The 22,222-nt window shown below is 55.2% G+C and overlaps 1 protein-coding gene across 1 annotated transcript in view; it reads left to right on the top strand.

Moving 5' to 3' along the window:
* The first annotated feature begins 9,808 nt into the window (after window positions 1-9,808).
* The window catches only part of LOC102942939 (sushi, nidogen and EGF-like domain-containing protein 1), a 13,457-nt gene continuing 1,043 nt past the window's right edge, over window positions 9,809-22,222 (top strand). The window contains exons 1-6 of the mRNA XM_043535031.1: window positions 9,809-9,900; window positions 11,291-11,390; window positions 11,499-11,534; window positions 15,893-16,023; window positions 17,021-17,302; window positions 17,903-18,040. Of these exons, the coding sequence (XP_043390966.1) occupies window positions 11,354-11,390; window positions 11,499-11,534; window positions 15,893-16,023; window positions 17,021-17,302; window positions 17,903-18,040 (624 nt within the window). The 5' untranslated portion in view covers window positions 9,809-9,900; window positions 11,291-11,353. The remainder of the gene's footprint in view (window positions 9,901-11,290; window positions 11,391-11,498; window positions 11,535-15,892; window positions 16,024-17,020; window positions 17,303-17,902; window positions 18,041-22,222) is intronic.

The raw sequence follows: 22,222 nt of genomic DNA on the forward strand, positions 1-22,222 counted from the left end.
CCTGAAATGTGGCGCCCAGACCTGGACACAATACTCCAGTTAAGGTCTAATCAGTGCAGAGTAGAGCAGAAGAATTACTTCTTGTGTCTTGCTTACAACATTCCTGTTAATACATCCCAGAACGATGTTCGCTTTTTTTGCATCAGCGTTACACTGTTGACTCATATTTAGCTTGTGGTCCACTATGACCCCAGATCCCTTTCCGCAGTACGAGGTAATCATTTCCCATTTTGTATGTGTGCAACTGATTGTTCCTTCCTAAGTGGAGTACTTTGCACTTGTCCCTATTGAATGTCATCCTATTTACTTCAGACCATTTCTCCAGTTTGTCCAGATCATTTTGAATTTTAATCCAAAGCACTTGCAACCCCTCCCAGCTTAATATTGTCCACAAACTTTATAAGTGTACTCTGTATGCCATTATCTAAATCCTTGATGAAGATATTGAACAGAACCGTACCAAGAATTTATCACCTTATTATCTTCTAGATGTTTGCAAATTATTTGCTTAATTATTTGCTCCATTATCTTTCCGGGTGCAGAAGTTAAGATGACTGGTCTGTAATTCCCTGGGTTGTCCTATTTCTCTTTTTATAGATTGGCACTATATTTGCCCTTTTCCTGTCTTCTGGAATCTCTCCCGTCTTCCGTGACTTTTCAAAGAGAATCACTAACGGCTCAGATATCTCCACAGTCAACTCCTTGAATATTCTAGGATGCATTTCATCAGGCCCTGGTTACTTGAAGACATCTAATTTGTCTAAGTAATTTTTAACTTGTTCTTTCCCGATTTTAGCTTCTTCTGATCCTACCTCATTTTCACTGGCATTCACTATGTTAGACATATCCAGTTCTTAGTCTGACAACAAAGGGTGGTAATATATCTTATTTCTCTCTGCATTCTGTGTAGTGCTGTACTAATCTCTGATTGATAATCTTAAATTAAATCATTCCAATTGAGCCTGTTATTTTGACAATCTTGAGTTATTAACTCAGACAAAAGGGATGTGTGCAATAGAATAGCTGAAGATGGTAGGGTCCGACTGTGCCGGGGTGCTCAACCCCCTGCTCTGCCCCGGACCCTGCCCCCACTCCACCCCTTATAGAATCATAGAATCATAGAAGTTCAGGGTTGGAAGGGACCTCAGGAGTCATCTAGTCCAGTCCTCTGCTCAAAGCAGGACCAACCCCAACTAAATCATCCCAGCCAGGGCTTTGTCAAGCCGGACCTTAAAAACCTCTAAGGATGGAGATTCCACCACCTCCCTAGGTAACCCATTCCAGTGCTTCACCACCCTCCTAGTGAAATAGTTTTTCCCAATATCCAATCTAGACCCCTCCACACTGAAACTTGAGACCATTGCTCCTCATTCTGTCATCTGCCACCACTGAGAACAGCCTAGCTCCATCCTCTTTGGAACCCCCCTTCAGGTAGTTAAAGGCTGCTATCAAATCCCCCCTCACTCTTCTCTTCTGAAAACTAAATAATCCCAAAAAGAAAAGGAGTACTTGTGGCACCTTAGAGACTAACCAGTTTATTTGAGCATGAGCTTTCGTGAGCTACAGCTCACTTCATCGGATGCATATGCATCCGATGAAGTGAGCTGTAGCTCACGAAAGCTCATGCTCAAATAAACTGGTTAGTCTCTAAGGTGCCACAAGTACTCCTTTTCTTTTTACGAATACAGACTAACACGGCTGTTACTCTGAAACCTAAATAATCCCAGTTCCCTCACCCTCTCCTCATAAATCATGTGCTCCAGCCCCCTAATCATTTCCGTTGCCCGCCGCTGGACTCTCCAATTTGCTCACATCCCAATTTGTCCTTTCCCCAGGCCCCACCCAGCCCCTTCCTGCCCCCACTCTGCCCTCACCTCACCTCTTCCTCTCCCATTCTGCCCCCTCCCCTGAGCACGACCCACTCTCGCTCCTCTCCCCCCAGCGCCTCCTGCTCACGGTGGAACAGCTGATCCGTGGCAGGCGGGAGGCACGGGGAGGAAGTGGGAGGCGTTTAGCAGCAGGGCCGCCGGCTGGCAGGAGGCACTGTGGGGAAGGGGAGGTGATGATTCGGGGGCTGCAGGTGGGTGCTCAGCACCCAAAATTTTTTCCCCATGGGTTCTCCAGCCCCGGAGCACCCACGGATTTGTGCCTCTGTGGAAGACAGATGGGCAGAGAGATTAGAGATTAATGAGGTGAAGATGGTCAAAAATTGGTAAATATTTTCTGTTGAAAGTTTTAAAAATTCAAAAATATTCACAGATTTTTCAGATTTTTTGACTAAATGAATTTTTAAAAATTCACTTTTTGAGACCTGATAAATGTTGTTGGATCTGAGAGTTTTTCCCCCTCTTTTTTTCCTTTTGTCTAAATGGAAAAAGAGAGGGAAGAGGAGGATGAAGAAATACAAGGAGGAAAAGAGGGGGGGAAATCCCACCCAAAAAGCTTTAGCTTGCCAACAATTTTTTGGTTTTCAATTTTTGTTGTCAAACTGAAAAGTTTTGTCAACAATTTCCTTTTCGATTCAATTGAAAAGACATTTTTCATAGGAAAAAGTATTTTGATAAATTTTTGACTAGCTGTATTAGATAGATTTAAATAGAGGGATAGATTAGTAGAGTAGATGGCTAAACAAACACGGATCGGTTGATGGAGGAGATGGAGGAGATGGAATAGTTTAGACCTAGTTGGATGGGTGCACAGATAGGCCAGAGAGCTGGATGCATAAACACGTGGGATAGAGATATGGAGAGCTAGATTAGATGCACAGTTGAATATATAAATCAGAAAACAAGAGGTGTAAATACTAGAGATGCTTGAAACTTAGAAATTTCATTCCAGGGGAAATTCTGACATTTCAAAACTTGGTCAGAACAAAACTTATAAACAAAATTAAAATTGAGGGAGCCGGACACCCCTCAGTGAGGCATGCTGCTGGCTCCCCCGAGATTACTATCCCATGTCTCTCAGTGCCCCTTCAAAGACTTGTGGCACCAAGCCTCCTTCTCTCCTACGCACCTGGGAGCTCCCTTACTTGTGCTCTTTCACGTGGCCAGGAGTCACCTTGGTCATTGCCCAGCACAAAGTCCAGGCATCCCCTCAGAGCAGGGTGTAAGAATCCCTCCCTCCCTCCTTCCCCATCCATTGTACATTTCCCGTAGCCCTTCACTGCCATGGGGAGGCAACGAGGGATGCTCGGTTTCCTGTAGGTTGGGAGATATTCCTTCCATATCCTGTGCAATCTGTTTCCATGTCCAACCCCTCTAAGCAGCAGGGTGGTCTAATTTGGCAGTTGCCATACCTTGACACAGCAATCATTTCAGGTCCAATGAGCTGGAAAAAAATGAGGGTTTCTTTTCATAGAATCCTAATATTATGAAGTTCCATCTAGTCCATTCCATGGAAACCAGGGTAGAATTGTTCCCTACAATCTATCTCCCAGGGGTTTACCCAGTAGAGGTGAAAAAGACCTATGAAGTGCTATCTTGTCTATCCTCGCACAGGTCCCAGGGCAGGACTGGTTGCTACAGTCCATTCCCCAGCGCGCTGCCCTTTAGAGATGGGATTCTTTCCTTCACTCTTCTTTTCACCCCCTTGGCTAACTCTTTCCCCAGAGTCCATGGACTTTTCAATTCTAGAGCTAGGCCATTTACTGCGCTTCCGCTCCTGGGATGTGAAACTACTGTGAGCTGTTTGCGCTGGGGAATAAGTCATTGACCACCCCACCATGTCTTCTCCGGGTCAAAGGCATCTTTGTGGACCTGCCCTTCTACCACAAGGATAAGTTCAAGGTCTACTTCGGTGGTTTCCATAATTTAATCAAGACTGATTTTCACCTGTATAATGATGCTGGTTCTGGCGGGACCCAACCGAGAGTGCCAATTCAGGTCAAATTGCTTCAAGCAGGGCAGTTACAGCCCAAGGCTGGGGTTTTTCCACCTCTAAGGCAAACCAAACCAGCCAGACAGAGAGGACTTTGGTCTCACCCCACTGGCTAACCACGAGTCACACAAGCAATTCCCTTAGACACTCCAGTTTCCCAGTATCACCACCAGCAGCCTCTTCTTATGGGGATGAATGATTATGAAAACCAATACGCCAATAAAAGAAGAAAGCTTCTTCCAATCCCAAAGGACCAAGCCCCAGACCCAGGTCAATATACAAATCAGATCTTACCCACAAATCACGTTGTTGCCTATCCTTTAGAATCTAAAATCTGGAGAAACAAAGGACAGCAGCATGTAGTTCCCTTGCTCACCAATCCCCATGTCTGCATCTCCAGCAGACTTTGTGCCCAAGAAGTCCTGTCTCTCTGCTTCCTCTCAGAGTCATGCCCAGACTCCTTCTGTAGGCTTTCTGTCTCAAACCCACACAGTCTGCAGCTGATCTCTTAGCCGTTACATTTGCAACCAGGGGCACCCATTAGTCCGCAGGGATTATCTCTTGACTAGCACCATTTTCTGCAGCTGTTTTTGCTACACCAAGGAGTCTGATTGCTCCTTTTGTTGAGCCTGATGGAGGTTGGTCTGCTGAACCACTGGCTTTAACAAGGCTCTGATAGCCTTTGGAGCGAAGATGCCTTCTGCTGGCCAACGTTAGCTCCTTTCCCCTAATCCTCCAAACCCATGCTGTGGGAGAGAGTGTTATAATTAGGTTTGGAAGGATTCGATTTTTAATCTGTAAATTTTGGTAAACATTGATTTCAACGCATGCACGCACTCAACAAACACAATTCCATCAATGATCATCAAAATGTATAGCTAGGCAAAGTAAGAAAAGTCTGCTTGAGAACTTACTGAAGTCCCACCTTAATGTGCTGGTGTTAAATAATTATTCTCTGACCCAGCTCCCACAATTGTGAAAATTTAAATGGATAATCTTCTTAAAAAAAAAAGCTTAAAATAAACATGGATATTATCTGTTGCAACAAAAAACAAAAATAAAATTCTGCTAAACCTAATTATAACTACATCAGGAAATAGACTTGAAGAGCTGCAGTGATTTTATCCCAGAATAATGACTCTGTTTTGGAAGTGCACTAATTATTCTAGAATCTAGGAACACTGCTACTCTTCCTTCTGGAATAGAACGTCCATCCTGGGAGCTGTTCCTGAATAGCTATTGCAGAATAGCTTATTTGACAATAGCTATCCTGGTCAATTTCTTCCTGTAGATAATCCCCTAATAAGAAAAGTGACTACACCAATGGGCCAATCAGATCCAAAATGGATTTTCCATTCATTGGGAAGTTTTGAAAAAAAATTCCCTTTTTGTTGATACATTTAAAAATGTGGGTTTTGGAAAAGCCAAATCCCCCAAAACATCCATGGAAAAAATGTGTGTGTGTGTGGGGGGGGGAAATGAAAATGTGTTGTTCTTTAAACATTGAATGGAACATAAAATATATTTTAACCAGCTTGACCACTGACTTCCTCTTTCTCTGTCTCTTCTGCTTCCCCCTCCCCAGTTCCTCTCTCTCTCTCTCTCTCTCTCCAGCTCGTGCCTGCTCTGTCAACAGCCATGACGAGCTGTCCACTAGGTCCTGCACCTTCACTTGTGCCAGCTTGTCTGCCCCTGCCCAATGCACCAGGAAATGCTTTGAAGGCTGCCAGTGCAACGTTGGCTTCGTGTTTGATGGAGAGGCTTGCGTGTCCCTGGCTAGCTGCGGAGGCGTGCACAACGGGTGCGATACCCATGTGGGTGCTGGGTTATCAGTCTGGCCGTCTTTGCTGATGCCCTTGTAGCTGGGGGGCTCTTCCAGTTTCCCAGCAGAAGTTGGAGAGTGACTGTGGAGAGGCGTGTGCAAGGTGGCCACACATAAAACCTAGAGCTCAACGCTGCCCTTATGGGCACCCATGCGGCTTTACTGGCATGTGGTTAAGTTAATCATCCACATTCCCACACGCTGTGAATAAATTGATCCACCTTGTTTGAGCAACATGGGGCTGTAACCCCAGGCTGGAGTTATAATGGAGACATGAAGCTATACCCTACCCTGCAGCTTCATCATATGGGAGGTGGGGTCTGTCCAAGCTATTCCCCTGCACCCCATCTTTCATTGAAGGAAAGAGCATCACTAAAGCATCATGGGTACACATCTATTCCCAGCTCTGTCCCAGAATAAATCACTCGGTGCCTCATTTTCCCCCATCTGTAAAATGGGGGCAGTGGTCCTCTCTTTGAGGGGCAGTGTGGCCTGGTGAATAGCCCTCAACTTCTGGGTTCATAGAGTCATAGAGTTTAAGGCCAGAAGGGACCAGGAGATCATCTTGTCTCACCTCCTGCACATCACAGGCTGCTAAACCTGACCCAGTTACATTGTACTGAGCCCAGTAGCCAGGAGGACTGGCCGGACCAGCCAATGTCTAATGCCAACCGGTGAACGGAGGAGCCGCCAAGCTTACCTGTTGCCACCTACCCAGAGGGGGAGTCCGGAAGTAGCCCAGGGGCAGCCGACCCTAGTCTGGCTGCAGCGCTGCCAGAGCCCACGTCAGTGTGTTGCGGCCAGGATCCCCACTGACACAGCAGCCAGTCTTCTGCCACTGCTGGGGCCCCGGGCTGGGACGCAGTGGAGCAGGTGGGCCTGCGTCCCCCCTGCCACCCACCTTGCAGGTGGCAGTCTCCCCCTCTCCCTGGTCGCTCAAAGCCAGTAGCCTGAGGTTTGCTGTTAAACTGTTTGCTCAGTCCCTGCCAGAGGGCCTGAGCTTCTGACTGTTTGTTTGCAGGCCCCGCCCTGACCCAGGACTCGGGCTTATATTGTACTGCTTGCGGAGCCCTGCCTGAAGGTTTGGGCCATAGACTGAGCATTCCCCAACCCAGCAGAGAGGATGTAGCGAGGCGGGGTGGTGCCCCGCCACCCCGCAGAGAGCCGAGTCCCCTTCCACCATCCCATCAGGTGACTGTTCTCATTGTGTTCATGGAGTTCTCTGGGAATTTCCTTGCAGGCTGGGGAAAGCGTGATCTCCAGTGACTGCTCCGAGAAATGCACCGGCCACGCTGCAGGCGGGCTCGTCTGCTCTTCCAGACAGGCCCGCGTGCTCCAAGGCAGGGTGAGCGGCTGCATGAAGTGGGAAGACCATTGCATGCTTGCCCCAGGAGCCCGGCTCACCTCTTTTGACAGCACCTCTGGGGAAGCCCTCTGCAGCAGGGCCTATGAGGTGGCTTTGCTCAGTGACAACAGTGCCCTCTCCTGGTTCAAGGTGATGGTGGAGATCAGAGAGGGCAGTGGGGATGGTCTGGAGGCTGGGAGCAACGTCCGTTTTCTGTTGTGAAAAGGAACAAGACTACCTGGATAAGAGGGGGCTGCATTAGAACGGCCTGTGGCACAGGAAGCTGATTCACCCGAGTCTGACCTGGGCAGCTCAAAGGCAGGGAATCCAGCCTCATAAACCCCCTGTAGGGGAGTCTGATGTGATTTGTGCACAGATGAATAGTGACGTAGAAGCAAAGTCTGAAATCGAGAGCAGGAGTCCTGACTCCCAGCCCCCTGCTCTAACCCATTAGATTCCACTCCCCTTCCTGAGCTGGGGACAGAACCCAGTGTGACAGACTGGGTCCGAGAAACTCCTTCAAGACTGTCCCTCGATGTGCTGGGATACCACTGAGACCAAACCCCCCTGCCAGACAAGGCTTCCCTTCACTCCCGTCTTGCTGAGCTAGACACACCAGTCGGCTCCAGCACAGACCAAGAGGTTGGGCCATGCCGCCCTGCAGTTCATAAAAACTAAGATTCATTTAGAACAGGGCCTTCTCAGTTAACAGGGACTTTCCCAGCACCCAGTATTCTGTCTTTCTGGGATCCTAAACCCCGAATAAATCCATTTTACTCTGTATAAAGCTTATACAGGGTAAACTCATAAATTGTCCACCCTCTATAACACTGATAGAGAGAGATGCACAGCTGTTTGCTCCCTCAGGTATTAATTACTTACTCTGGATTAATTAATAAGGAAAAGTGATTTTATTAAGTATAAAAAGTAGGATTTAAGTGGTTTCAAGTAATAACAGTCAGAACAAAGTAAGTTCCCAAGCAAAATAAAATAAAACACACAAGGCTAACTTAATACACTAAGGATCGAGTTACAAATACTAACTTCTCACACTAGATGTTATCTCAGGAACAATCCTTTTCAGACCAACATTGTAGTTTATGGCCTGGGTCCAGCAATCACTCACACCCCGTAGTTATAGTCCTTTGTTCCAGTTTCTTTCAGGCATCTCTTTGGGGTGGAGAGGCTATCTTTTGAGCCAGCTGAAGACAAAACGGAGAGGCTTCCAGGGCCTTTTATATTCTCTCTCTATCTCTTGTGGGCAGAAACCCCTTTGTTCTTCTGTGCAAAATCACAGCAACAAGATGGAGTTTGTAGCCACCTGGGCAAGTCACATGTCCATGAATGATTCAGCTTTTTGCAGGCTGACGCCATTGTTTACATGTTAGTTTGAAGGTTCCCAGGAAAGTTCAGATGTGGCTTGGTGTCTCCCAAAGTCTACTGTTAGTTAAGTACTCCCAATACTTGAATCATCCCTTCACAATATGTTGGCCAAAGCTCCCTTATGTGTTTCCTACAGCAAACACTTCAAATACAAACACAAAGCTAATGCTCATAACTTTAGATATAAAAATCATACATGCATACAAATAGGATGAATATATTTAGTAGATCATAACCTTTGCAAACATATGTTACATGGCATATCTAGCACAAAGCATATTTCAGTTATGTCATATTTACACTCATAAGCATATTTCCATAAACATATCATAGAATGTTAGGGTTGGAAGAGACCTCAGGAGGTCATCTAGTCCAACCCCCTGCTCAAAGCAGGACCAACACCAACTAAATCATCCCAGCCAGGGCTTTGTCAAGCTGGGCCTTAAAAACCTCTAAGGATGGAGATTCCACCACCTCCCTAGGTAACCCATTCCAGTGCTTCACCACCCTCCTAGTGAAATAGTGTTTCCTAATATCCAACCTAGACCTCCCCCACTGCAACTTGAGACCATTACTCCTTGTTCTGTCATCTGCCACCACTGAAAACAGCCGAGCTCCATCCTCTTTGGAATCCCCCTTCAGGTAGTTGAAGGCTGCTGTCAAATCCCCCCAACTCTTCTCTTCTGCAAACTAAATAACCCCAGTTCCCTCACCCTCTCCTCGTAAGTCATGTACCCCAGCCCCCTAATCATTTTCGTTGTCCTCTGCTGGACACTCTTCAATTTGTCCACATCCCTTCTGTAGTGGGGGGACCAAAACTGGACGCAATACTCCAGGTGTGGCCTCACCAGTGCCGAATAGAAGGGAATAATCACTTCCCTCGATCTGCTGGCAATGCTCCTACTAATACAGCCCAATATGCCGTTAGCCTTCTTGGCAACAAGGGCACCCTGCTGACTCATATCTAGCTTCTCTTCCACTGTAATCCCCAGGTCCTTTTCTGCAGAACTGCTGCTCAGGATGCAACGTCACACCCAGGACTTAAATGGAAATCTGGCCCTGCCTCCCCACTCTGACTGGGACCTCAGGGAGCCTGAGAGCAGTGAGCAGGGGCAGGGCCTTGGCCAGAAGAGGCGGGTGGCAGGGGAGTCTCCCCAGGGGTCCATCTCCCTGGCCTCATGGCTGCAGGTTTATCCTTAGCTCTGATTCAGTTGCACCCTCACAGTATCACTGGGCTTCCGGACTCCTCCCCTGGAATCTCTCATTAGGCAAACACACACGCACACACACATACAAACACAGCAGCAACAGCTGGGCCGCTGGCCAGGATCACACGGGGTGGGAGGGACACATGGGAGGAGGAGGGCGCTCCTGTCTCCCAGCCCTGTCCCAGGTGAAATAAAGAGACACAGCTGGCTGGAAAGTTTCATTCAGGGCAAGTCAGAGACGCTGAAAGGATCGGACCCAGCCGGTGAGTGCTTTGTATTTCAGTAGCATCTGTGAGAGATCAGGGCAAAATTGTACCAGCCATTGCCCAGACCCCAACCAAGATCAGGGCCCCCATTGTGCCCTCTGCTACCCAGACCCGACTGAGATCAGGTCCCCCCTTGTGCCAGGCGCTGCACAGACCCCGACCGAGATCAGGACCCCCCTTGTGCCAGGCGTGCACAGACCCCGACCGAGATCAGGGCCCCCCTTGTGCCAGGCGCTGCACAGACCCTGGCTGAGATCAGGGCCCCCCTTGCGCCAGGCGTGCACAGACCCCGACCGAGATCAGGGCCCCCCTTGTGCCAGGCGCTGCACAGACCCGACCATAATCAAGGCCCCTGTTGTGCCAGGCGCTGCACAGACACGAAGTAAGAGACAGTCAACACCCTGAAAAGCTCCTAATCTACACAGGGAAGACTATTACTTCTCATATGAGGAAACTGAGGCACAAGAGGCTAAGTGACATGGGCACGGTCACACAGGGAGTTGGTGGGACCACTGGGATTAGAACGCAGCTCTCCAGAGTTCAAATTAAGTGCCTTGACCGTGAGGCTCGGCGAGGTCTGAGAGATAGAAACGAGGAACAGCCACGTGTGCACTCACCCACAAACGCTCGCCCACCTGGGTTTCTGTGCACCCACTTCATAAATGGTATTGTTTATGAGCATTTCCATAGAAAGAGGCTTGCAATGATTAAAGCAAAGTGGGCTGGGAGTCAGGGCTCCTGGGTTCAATCCCCAGCTCTGGGAGGGGAGTGGGGTCTAGTGATTTAGAGCAGGAGGGGCTGGGGTCAGGACTCCTGGATTCTCTCCCTAGGTCTTGGACAGGAATGGGGCCTAGTGGACTGGAGCAGGGGGGTTGGGATTCAGAGGTGTTATTTCCTTATGCTCGTCTTTGTGCTGTGCTGTGGACACTGCCAACCAGCTGTGGTGAGAAATGAAGTGACTAAGATTTACAGAAGGTGGCTTATATGCCATATGGATGGGGTGGGGTGATTGACAAATGGATGGGTGTGGCGGGGGATAAAGGTTACCATCGTGTAGGTAGGGAAAAATGGGACAAAATCCAGGACAGTCCTGAGCCCGGAAAGCTGGCCATCTGGCAGTGTCTGCTGATCATCCTTATAAACTTCCCGGGACAGCCACAGCAAAAAAGGAACGATCCTGGGAAATCCTGGACAGGTGACAACCCTCGTGCGGTGGGAGAGAGAGAGAGATGGCTGTGTATAGGGATAGACAGATTAGATAGATGTTGTACAGACATAGACAGTGGGGTGCATATGGGGGCGGGGGGGAGAGGTCACTAGATCCTATTGATTCACTGGCTAACTACCCTAACTTCCCTAACCCTAACTCCCTCTCCTGGCCCCGCAGTCCGGCTGCTGTTACGCTTGCCCATCCTGACCCAGCGGCTGCCCGTCGAAGGGACCGGCCGAGATGAAAACCCCCCTCACTTTCCTGCTGCTGCTGCTGGGTGAGTGGAGCCCAGGCCCACCGCTGGGTCTGGAGCCCATCAGGCGTGGGGGGCTGGTGTCAGTGTGTCCTGCCCCGGGGCTGACAGTCTGTTCCCTCCCCTCTCTAGGGTTGGTGCAGCCTCCCCCTGTGGTGATGGCAGAAGGTAAGAACGGCTCGGAATGGGGGGGACCCATATTAGGGGTGAGGTTGGGACCAGGGTGGGAGATGGAGCCTGTATTAGGAATGGGGGTGGAGAATCGGGGTAGGGGGTGTGTTAGTGGTGGGAAATCAGGGTGGGGGGCTGTATTACGGGTGATGTGGGGATCGGGGTAGGGGCCTGTATTAGAGGTGTGGGTGGAGAATCAGGGTAGAAATCGAGTCGGGGACTATGTTAGGGATGGGGAGAGAGGGGTGAGGATCAGGATAGCGGCCTGTATTAGGGGTGGGGGTGGAGAATCAGAGTGGAGGGCCTGTATTAGGGGTGGGGGTGGAGAATCAGGGTGGGGATTGGATGGGGGCTATGTTAGGGATGGGGAGTGAGGGTGAGGATAGGGGTAGGGTTTAGGATTGGGGTGGAGCATCAGAGTGGGGGGCTTTGTTAGGGGTGGGAATTGGGGTATGGGCCTATATTAGGGTGGGGTGGAAAATCGGGGTGGGGGGCTTCTATTAGGGTGGGGTGGAGAATTAGGGTAGGGCTATGTTAGGGATGGGGAGGGAGGGGTGTGGATCAGGGTAGGGACCTGTATGAGGGGTGGGGATGGAGAATCAGGGTGGGGGGATTGGGGTAGGGGCGGGGATTGGGGTAGGGGCTGGTATGGGGGGGTAGAATCAGGGTGGGGGTCTGTGTTAGGGGTAGGGATTAGGGTAGGGGCCTGTATTAGAGATGGGGGGAGAACTGGGCTGAGAATCAGGTGGGGGCTATGTTAGGGATGGGGAGGATCAGGGTGAGGATAGGGCTAGGGGCCTGTATTAGCGGTGGGTGGAGAATTGGGGGGGAATCGGGTGGAGGGCTACGTTAGGGATGGGAAGGTTCAGGGTGAGGATTGGGGAGGGGCCTGTATCAGGAAAGGGTGGAGAAGCGGGGTGGGGTTCAAGTCGGGGGTCATGTTAGGGTTGGGGAGGGGGGGAGGCTGCCAAGTGTCCGGTTTTTGACCAGAACACCCAGTCAAAAAGGGACCCTGGCGGCTCCAGTCAGCACAACTAACCAGGCCATTAAAAGTCCAGTCGGCGGCGCAGTGGGGCTAAGGCAGGCTCCCTGCCTGCTCTGGCTCTTCGCAGCTCCCCGGAAGCAGCCGGCATGTCCGGCCCCTAGGTGCAGAGGCGACCAGGAAAGTTCCACATGCTGCCCCCAGCTCTGGCTCCGCAGCTCCCATTGGCTGTGAACTGTGGCCAATGGGAGCTGTGGGGGCGGTGTCTGCGGGCACAGGCAGTGCACACCGCACAGACCCGCCTGGCCACGCCTACGCCTAGGAGCCGGACATGCAGGCTGCTTCTGGGAGCAGCTCGGAGCCATGGCAGGCAGGGAGCCTGTCTTAGCCCTGCTGCATCACTGACCAGGAGCCGCCTGGCCGGAGCCCACACCCCAAACCAGCTCTTGCATCCAACCCCCTGCCCCAGGTCAGAGCCCCCTCCCACACCCAAACGCCCTTCCAGAGCTGCACCTACACCCCCACCCACACCCTGAGCCTCCTACCCAAGCCCAGAGCCCCTTCCTGCACCCCATACCCCTCATACTCATCCTGACCCCAGAGCCCTCACCTCCTCCCACACCCCAACCCTCTGCCCCAGCCCAGAGCCCCTCCCTGAACCCCTCATTTCTGGCCCCAGCCTGGAGCCTGCATCCCCAGCTGGAGCCCTCACCCCTCTCACCCCACTGTGCTACCAATCGGGAGCCACCTGAGGTAAGCACTACCTGGCTGGATCCCGCACCCCAACCCCCTGCCCCAGCCCAGTGAAAATGAATGAGGATGGGGGAGAGCAAGTGACGGAGGGAGGGGGGACAGAGTGAGTGGGGGTGGGGCCTCAGAGAAGGGGCAGGGTGGGGGGTGGGGCAAGGGTGTTGGATTTTGGGCAATTAGAAAGTTGGCAACCCTAGGTGAGAATCAAGGTAGGGGGCTGTATTAGGGGTGGGGTGGAGAATCGGGATAGGGGGATGTGTTAGGGGTGGGAAATCACGGTGGGGTGGGGATCAGGGTAGGGGCCTGTATTAGAGGTGGGGGTGGAAAATGAGAGTGGGGGTTGTGTTGGTGTGGGGATTGGGGTAGAGGTGTTATACCAATAAAATAAAAACCAGCAGGATCTTATTAAAGAGGAAAAGGCAAAATACCACATTTATTGTGAATACAGAAAGAATCATAGTAAGCAGTTAGTTATAGCTATAACATTCCATTCAATCTCATATTTATTCACACATTCATTCATTCATAAACACACACACACACACACACACACACAGAGGTTCTGCAAGGTTGTTATCATAGTTACCAGCCTTAGAGTTGCTCGTGCCAAGCCACTGGCCAGGTGGCCTGGATATGAGGAGGGAGCAGGGCCTTGTCAGATGCTCGTCTGATGCTCCTGGAAGTTGGTTTGCAGAATTAGAGCCCCAAAGTTCTCACTTTCTAGAGTCTATTTTTATAGGAATTTATTCCTAGGCCAGTCTGTGGGAATTGCTTCATCATGCTGTTGCTGAATCAATCCGCAGATGGCACATTCCTGACGGCTCCGTGCTGCCAGACATTATCTTGTTCTTTGGTTCTCCCATTCTTGAGGCTGTTGGGTGGATTCCAGTCTGCCCTCCGGGGGTCCTCTGGTTATTTCCACTTGATGCCTTCTTCAGCCAATGGACACTGGATTCTTAGGCTGGCACCTCCCTGATCATTCAGTTATTATCCACACCAAGCATCCATCCATATACATCCTCTATCTCTATTTTAATCACAATTGTTAATACAACAAAAGGGTGGGGAGTCTCTGGGTGCTGTTTCTATTGTTACAAAGTATTGCTTTGAGTCTCTCTCTGTGTGAGTAGTTGTTGTTACAAAGAATTGCTTTGAGAACAGACTCTATAATCGTCAGTGTCACTTTCTATGTAACCTATTCAAAAGAAGGTACTGTGAGGCAATTTGAGTTTGTGATTCCAATTCATCCCACATACATGATCCTAGTGATGTATCTTTACTACAAGGTTCTGGGGCAACAGGCAAGGTGAGGCACACCCACTTTTGAGGAGTCCATTCGGTACAACCTCTAGTGTCCAATAGCTTCCCTCCCTCCCCAGCCCACTGGCTTGAGGTCCAGGGTAGCCAGAAGGATCCCATGTGTAATATGGGGAGTGGGTTAACCTTCAATACCTTTCCCTCCAGGGACTGTTGGTGTGCAATTTTGACAACAATTTCTCCCATTAACAAGTCTGGTTTTACAATACTGGAAATGCATTGCATCCATTCATATTGATAAGTGTCAAACAATGATCTCTTTCTTTGTTTTAACAAATGCATCAAACCCTTAATATTTCCCAGTATGACCCAGAACATTTCGTGTTCCAAAGTAGCTAGTGCAAGTATCTGCATTTCAGCGCATCCCAGAGCTATGGCTGTGTAGTTTCCTATTTCTAATATTTTTTTTTTATGCATAAGCCATGTGGTAGTATTAAGCCATTTCCAAAGATTCCAGCAGGCTTTTAGGTTACCCAGACCAATTTGGACCAAGTCTACATTGGCATGTACTTGTTTTTGTATCAGGGTGTCCTGTAGCTGGGACAGAGAGCTTAATTTATTTTTAAGTTCCTGCAGAGAATCCTACAAAGAATTGCTTTGAGAACAGACTCTGTCTTAGAATGTACTAACACAATTAGCAGCTTGCAAGTTTCACACATAGAGGGAGAGAAACAGTACCAAAAACCAAGAGACCTCTTAATTAGTAATACCCTGGAATTTAAACTATGGGGAATCAAACTCATTTGTGATTTTAATACAGAACTTCTTTAATATGGTCCAACAGAGGCCTGTATCAGGGTTGGGGTGGAGAATCGGGATGGAGGGCTGTGTTAGGAGCAGGGATTTGGGTAGGGTCCTGTATTAGGGGTGGGTGGAGAATTGGGCTGGTGCTATGTTAAGGGTGAGGGGAGGTGGAAGGATCAGGGTAGGGGCCCGTATTAGTGGTGGATGGAGAATCAGGGTGGGGATCGGGTCGAGGTCTATGTTAGGGATGGGGTGAGGGGGGAAGATCAGGGTAGGGGCCTGTATTAGAGGTGGTTGGAGAATCGCGGTGGAGGGCTATGTTATGGATGGGGAGGATCAGGGTGAAGATTGGGGGGATTTGGTTTGTTTCAGCATGGCTCTGGAATACAAAGGCCAACGGGGAGCCCTCCCATAGCAGCTCCTGACACCATGCGGGGGCACTGCTGATCCCAAAGGGCATCAGGCTGGGGATGAGGTGAGAGGTGGCTCTCCGGGGGCCAATGGGACCCGACGGGGGAGCAGGTGCTCCAGGCTCTCACAAGGCACGTTCTCCTTGCCCCAGACTCCCTGCTGTATCCCTATGGACCTGCCCAGGGCGACCGGCAGAACCCCAAAGTTGACGATGGGTCATCACCGGAGATCCCCATCTCCATGACCTTCACCTTCTATGGCAAGGAGCACCATTCCCTCTATGTATGTACAGCAGGGCCGATCCCACCGCCAACCCCAAGGCACACGGCTCACAGGCAGCCAGCAGTAGGGTGCCACAGAGAGCTAGCTATCTATCCATGCTGTTACCCACACAAAATTCTCTGTCACATGCACACTCTAGGGCACCCACTCTTACCCTGTTCCTAGGGCTCAGCCGTAACCCTGTCAATGTAAGTACCCACCAGTAACCAATTCCTAGGGCTCAGGGCGTAATTTTCTGCCTTATCTATCTATCTATCTATCTATCTATCTATCCCCATAGACACGGTCTGTCTATTTATCTATTGTACCAACAGTATTTAGACAGACAGCCATAAGTACCTCGCTCTGCTCAGTTTCTCCGGAGAAGCCCAAGAGGGGATTTGATCCCGGTCTATCAGCGCCTCCCTGGGGAGGAGATTGCTCAGTGCAGAGAGCTCCTGAACCCAGCAGACCCGGGCACAGTGAGAGCCGATGGCTGGGAGATGAAGCTGGACAAATCCAGGCTGGAAACGAGGGGTGACTTTGCCCTAGGGACGGAGGGCAGCCAACCCTTGGCATGACTGCCCCAGTAACAGGGCGGGGTCTCCATCTTTCAGAGTCTTTCCATGGAGATGGGGTATCTGAAAGCTGTGCTCTAGCTCCACCACAGGGCTGGGCTGGAGGCTGGGATCCCCAGGGGAGATTCTGAGACCGAGGTTAGGCAGGAGGGCAGAGCAGGTGGGCAGGATGGACCCACCTGGCCTTAGACTCAGTGGATGTCTGTGTCTGTGTCCCCATCACCAGCTGAGGTGCCTCGCATCGCTCTGGGCATTGGGGGTGTGGGCGAGCCTCAGCAGGGGGCACCATGTTGTGAGGAATGGAACAGGGGACTCGGTAGGGGGCGCTGTGCTACACGGATAGGGGTGGGGGCTCAGTGGGGGGTGCTGTGCTGCAAGGAGGGTGTGAGCCATGCTCTGCTGTGTTCCTACATCCCCCACTCTGCTCCCCACCCCCACAGGTGAACAACAATGGCGTGGTGTCCTTCGGCGTGGCCGTCTCCCAGTACACCCCCAACCCCTTCCCCTTGGCTGATGGCCGCCCCTTTGTGGCCCCCTACTGGGGTGATGTGAACAACAAACTGCGTGGGGAAGTCTATTACCGGGAGACCCAGGACCCCGAGCTGCTGCACCGCCTCACCGGAGACATCAACCAGTACTTCCCGGCGATCCCCTTCACTGCCGCGTGGGCCTTCGTGGCCACCTGGGACCGTGTGGCCTACTACGGCTCCACCTCCCAGAAGGTAGGTGGCACCTCACTCCCCAAGGCCCCCGCCAAGCCCCTAGGGGCAGGGGGGAGACAGGGAGGGAGACTGGCTAGCTGGGCTGCTGGATCCAGACAGGACGCTGGGGTTCCTGCTGCTGTGAAGCTCCCACGCTGCACGGCCCATGTTCGCCACTAGGGGGCTCTCCGGGGGGACTGGCTAGCAGGGTTGTGGGACCTGTGGGTCCCGCAGCTGTTTAACTCCTATGGTCACCACTAGGGGTCTCCCCATAGATTCATAGATACTAAGGTCGGAAGGGACCATTATGATCCTCTACTCCGACCTCCTGCACAGCGCAGGCCACAGAATCTCACCCACCCACGCCTGCAAAAAACCTCTCACCTGTGTCTGAGCTACTGAAGTCCTCAAATCCTGGTTTAAAGACTTCAAATCCTCCACCTACTGACCAGTTGGTTTCATTGGCGCCCATACGTAGCACAGCAGGGGTGGAGTCCCCCATGGGGAGGCCAGGGCCAGCCTCCCCCAGGCACCTGGCCTTGTCCTCCCACAGTCCCCGCGCAGGATTCCCCTCCCACCTCCCAGACTGATTCACCCAGGTCCCTTCCCGCTCTGCTGCAGGTGAACACATTCCAGGCCGTGCTGGCAAACAGCGGCAAAGTCACCTTCATCATGCTGAACTATGGCACAATCCAGTGGACCACGGGCACAGCGAGTGGCGGAGACGCCAGCACCGGCCTAGGGGGCACTCCCGCCCAGGTAAGTCCCCTTATACAGCACACACAGGAATATGGCACGAAGTGGCAGCATGAGCCAGGACAGGGGCTCACTAGGGGGTGCTGTGCTGCAGGGAGAGGGGTGCAGGCTCAGTAGGGGGCGCTGTGCTGCAGGGAACCAGGCGGGGACTCAGTAGGGGGCGCCGTGCTGCAGGGAACAGGGCGGGGGCTCAGTAGGGGGCGCTGAGATGCGGGGAGAGGGTTGCAGGCTCAGTAGGGGGCGCCGTGGTGCAGGGAACCAGGCGGGGGCTCAGTAGGGGGTGCCATTTTGCAGGGAACGGGGCAGGGGCTCAGTAGGGGGCGCTGTGCTGCAGGGAGCGGGGTGCGGGCTCAGTTGGGGGCGCTGGGCTGCAGGGAACGGGGCCGGGGCTCTGCAGGGGGCGCTGTGCTGCAGGGAGAGGGGCGGGGGCTCAACAGGGGGCGCTGTGCTGCAGGGCGCAGGGCGGGGGCTCGGTAGGGGGCGCTGGGATGCAGGGAACGGAGCGGGGGCTCAGTAGGGGGCGCTGTGCTGCAAGGAACAGGGCCGCGGCTCTGCAGGGGGCGCTGTGCTGCAGGGAGCGGGGCCGGGGCTCAGTAGGGGGCGCTGGGCTGCAGGGAACGGGGCTGGGGCTCAGTAGGGGGCGCTGTGCTGCAGGGAGCGAGGCGGGGGCTCCGTAGGGGGCGCTGTGCTGCAGGGAGAGGGGTGCAGGCTCAGTAGGGGGTGCTGTGCGGCAGGGAAAGGGGCCGGGGCTCAGTAGGGGGCGCTGTGCTGCAGGGAACGGGACGGGGGCTCAATAGGGGGTGCCATTTTGCAGGGAACGGGACGGGGGCTCAATAGGGGGCGCTGTGCTGCAGGGAGCGGGGTGCGGGCTCAGTTGGGGGGGCTGTGCTGCAGGAAACAGGGCCGGGGCTCAGTAGAGGGCGCTGTGGTGCACGGAGAGGGGTGTGGGCTCAGTAGAGGGCGCTGGGCTGCAGGGAGCGGGGCGGGCGCTCAGTGGGGGCGCTGGGCTGCAGGGAACCAGGCGGGGGCTCAGCAGGGGGCGCTGTGGTGCAGGGAAAGGGGCAGGAGCTCAGTAGGGGGCGCTGGGCTGAAGGGAACAGGGCGGGGGCTCAGTAGGGGGCGCTGGGCTGCAGGGAGAGGGGCCGGGGCTCAGCAGGGGGCGCTGGGCTGCAGGGAGCGGGGCGGGGGCTCATTAGGGGGCGCTGGGCTGCAGGAAGAGGGGCGGGGGCTCAGTAGGGGGCGCTGTGGTGCAGGGAACGGGACGGGGGCTCAGTAGGGGGCGCTGTGCTGCAGGGAACGGAGCGGGGGCTCAGCAGGGGGCGCTGTGCTGCAGGGAGAGGGGTGCGGGCTCAGTAGGGGGCGCCGTGCTGCAGGGAACGTGGCAGGGGCTCAGTAGGGGGCGCTGTGCTGCAGGAAACGGGGCCGGGGCTCAGTAGGGGGCGCTGTGGTGCAGGGAATGGGGTCGGGGCTCAGTAGGGGGCGCCGTGCTGCGGGGAACGGGGCGGGAGCTCAGTAGGGGATGCCGTGGTGCAGGGAACGGGGCCGGGGCTCAGTAGGGGGCGCTGTGCTGCAGGGAACAGGGCCGGGGCTCAGCAGGGGGCACCGTGCTGCAGGGAGCAGGGCAGGGGCTCAGTAGGGGGCGCCGTGCTGCAGGGAGCAGGGCAGGGGCTCAGTAGGGGGCGCCGTGCTGCAGGGAACGGGGCCGGGGCTCAGTAGGGGGCGCTGTGCTGCAGGGAACAGGGCCGGGGCTCAGCAGGGGGCACCGTGCTGCAGGGAACTGGACCGGGGCTCAGTAGGGGGCGCTGTGCTGCAGGGAACGGAGCGGGGGCTCAGCAGGGGGCGCTGTGCTGCAGGGAACGGGGCCGGGGCTCAGCAGGGGGCGCTGGGCTGCAGGGAGAGGGGTGCGAGCTCAGTAGGGGGTGCTGTGCTGCAGGGAACGTGGTGGGGGCTCAGTAGGGGGCGCCGTGCTGCAGGGAATGGGCGGGGGCTCAGTAGGGGGCGCTGCGGTGCAGGGAACGGGGCCGGGGCTCAGTAGGGGGTGCCGTGGTGCAGGGAACGGGGCCGGGGCTCAGTAGGGGGCGCGGTGGTGCAGGGAACGGGGCGGGAGCTCAGTAGGGGGTGCCGTGGTGCAGGGAACAGGGCCGGGGCTCTGCAGGGGGCGCCGTGCTGCAGAGAGCGGGACGGGGGCTCAGTAGGGGGCGCGGTGGTGCAGGGAACGGGGCGGGAGCTCAGTAGGGGGTGCCGTGGTGCAGGGAACGGGGCCGGGGCTCAGTAGGGGGCGCGGTGGTGCAGGGAACGGGGCGGGAGCTCAGTAGGGGGTGCCGTGGTGCAGGGAACAGGGCCGGGGCTCTGCAGGGGGCGCTGTGGTGCAGGGAACGGGACGGGGGCTCAGCAGGGGGCGCTGTGCTGCAGAGAACCAGGCGGGGACTCAGTAGGGGGCGCTGTGCTGCAGGGAGCAGGGCGGGGGCTCAGTAGGGGGTGCTGGGCTGCAGGGAGCGGGGCGGGGGCTCAGCAGGGGGCGCTGTGCTGCAGTGAACAGGGCCGGGGCTCAGTAGGGGGCGCTGTGGTGCACGGAGAGGGGTGTGGGCTCAGTAGAGGGCGCTGGGCTGCAGGGAGCGGGGCGGGCGCTCAGTGGGGGCGCTGGGCTGCAGGGAACCAGGCGGGGGCTCAGCAGGGGGCGCTGTGGTGCAGGGAAAGGGGCAGGAGCTCAGTAGGGGGCGCTGTGCTGAAGGGAACAGGGCGGGGGCTCAGTAGGGGGCGCTGTGGTGCAGGGAGAGGGGCCGGGGCTCAGCAGGGGGCGCTGGGCTGCAGGAAGAGGGGCGGGGGCTCAGTAGGGGGCGCTGTGGTGCAGGGAACGGGACGGGGGCTCAGCAGGGGGCGCTGTGCTGCAGGGAGCAGGGCAGGGGCTCAGTAGGGGGCGCCGTGCTGCAGGGAACTGGGCCAGGGCTCAGTAGGGGGCGCCATGGTGCAGGAAACGGGGCCGGGGCTCAGTAGGGGGCGCCGTGCTGCAGCGAGAGGGGCGGGGGCTCAGCAGGGGGCGCTGTGCTGCAGGGTGCAGGGCGGGGGCTCAGTAGGGGGCGCTGTGCTGCAGGGAATGTGGCGGGGGCTCAGTAGGGGGCGCTGTGCTGCAGGAAACAGGGCCGGGGCTCAGTAGGGGGCCTGTGGTGCAGGGAACGGGGTCGGGGCTCAGTAGGGGGCGCCGTGCTGCGGGGAACGGGGCGGGAGCTCAGTAGGGGATGCCGTGGTGCAGGGAACGGGGCCGGGGCTCAGTAGGGGGCGCTGTTCTGCAGAGAACAGGGCCGGGGCTCTGCAGGGGGCGCCGTGCTGCAGGGAGCAGGGCAGGGGCTCAGTAGGGGGCGCCGTGCTGCAGGGAACGGAGCGGGGGCTCAGCAGGGGGCGCTGTGCTGCAGGGAACGTGGCAGGGGCTCAGTAGGGGGCGCTGTGCTGCAGGGAACGGGGCCGGGGCGCAGCAGGGGGCGCTGTGCTGCAGGGAACAGGACGGGGGCTCAGTAGGGGGCGCTGTGCTGCAGGGAACGTGGCAGGGGCTCAGTAGGGGGCGCTGTGCTGCAGGAAACGGGGCCGGGGCTCAGTAGGGGGCGCTGTGGTGCAGGGAACGGGGTCGGGGCTCAGTAGGGGGCGCCGTGCTGCGGGGAACGGGGCGGGAGCTCAGTAGGGGATGCCGTGGTGCAGGGAACGGGGCCGGGGCTCAGTAGGGGGCGCTGTGCTGCAGGGAACAGGGCCGGGGCTCTGCAGGGGGCGCTGTGGTGCAGGGAACGGGACGGGGGCTCAGCAGGGGGCGCTGTGCTGCAGAGAACCAGGCGGGGACTCAGTAGGCGGCGCTGTGGTGCACGGAGAGGGGTGTGGGCTCAGTAGAGGGCGCTGGGCTGCAGGGAGCGGGGCGGGCGCTCAGTGGGGGCGCTGGGCTGCAGGGAACCAGGCGGGGGCTCAGCAGGGGGCGCTGTGGTGCAGGGAAAGGGGCAGGAGCTCAGTAGGGGGCGCTGTGCTGAAGGGAACAGGGCGGGGGCTCGGTAGGGGGCGCTGTGGTGCAGGGAGCGGGGCGAGGGGCTCAGTAGGGGGCGCTGGGCTGCAGGGAGCGGGGCGGGGGCTCATTAGGGGGCGCTGGGCTGCAGGAAGAGGGGCGGGGGCTCAGTAGGGGGCGCTGTGGTGCAGGGAACGGGACGGGGG

The sequence above is a fragment of the Chelonia mydas genome, chromosome 24 (genome assembly GCF_015237465.2).
Source record: "Chelonia mydas isolate rCheMyd1 chromosome 24, rCheMyd1.pri.v2, whole genome shotgun sequence".
Taxonomy (NCBI): Eukaryota; Metazoa; Chordata; order Testudines; family Cheloniidae; genus Chelonia; species Chelonia mydas.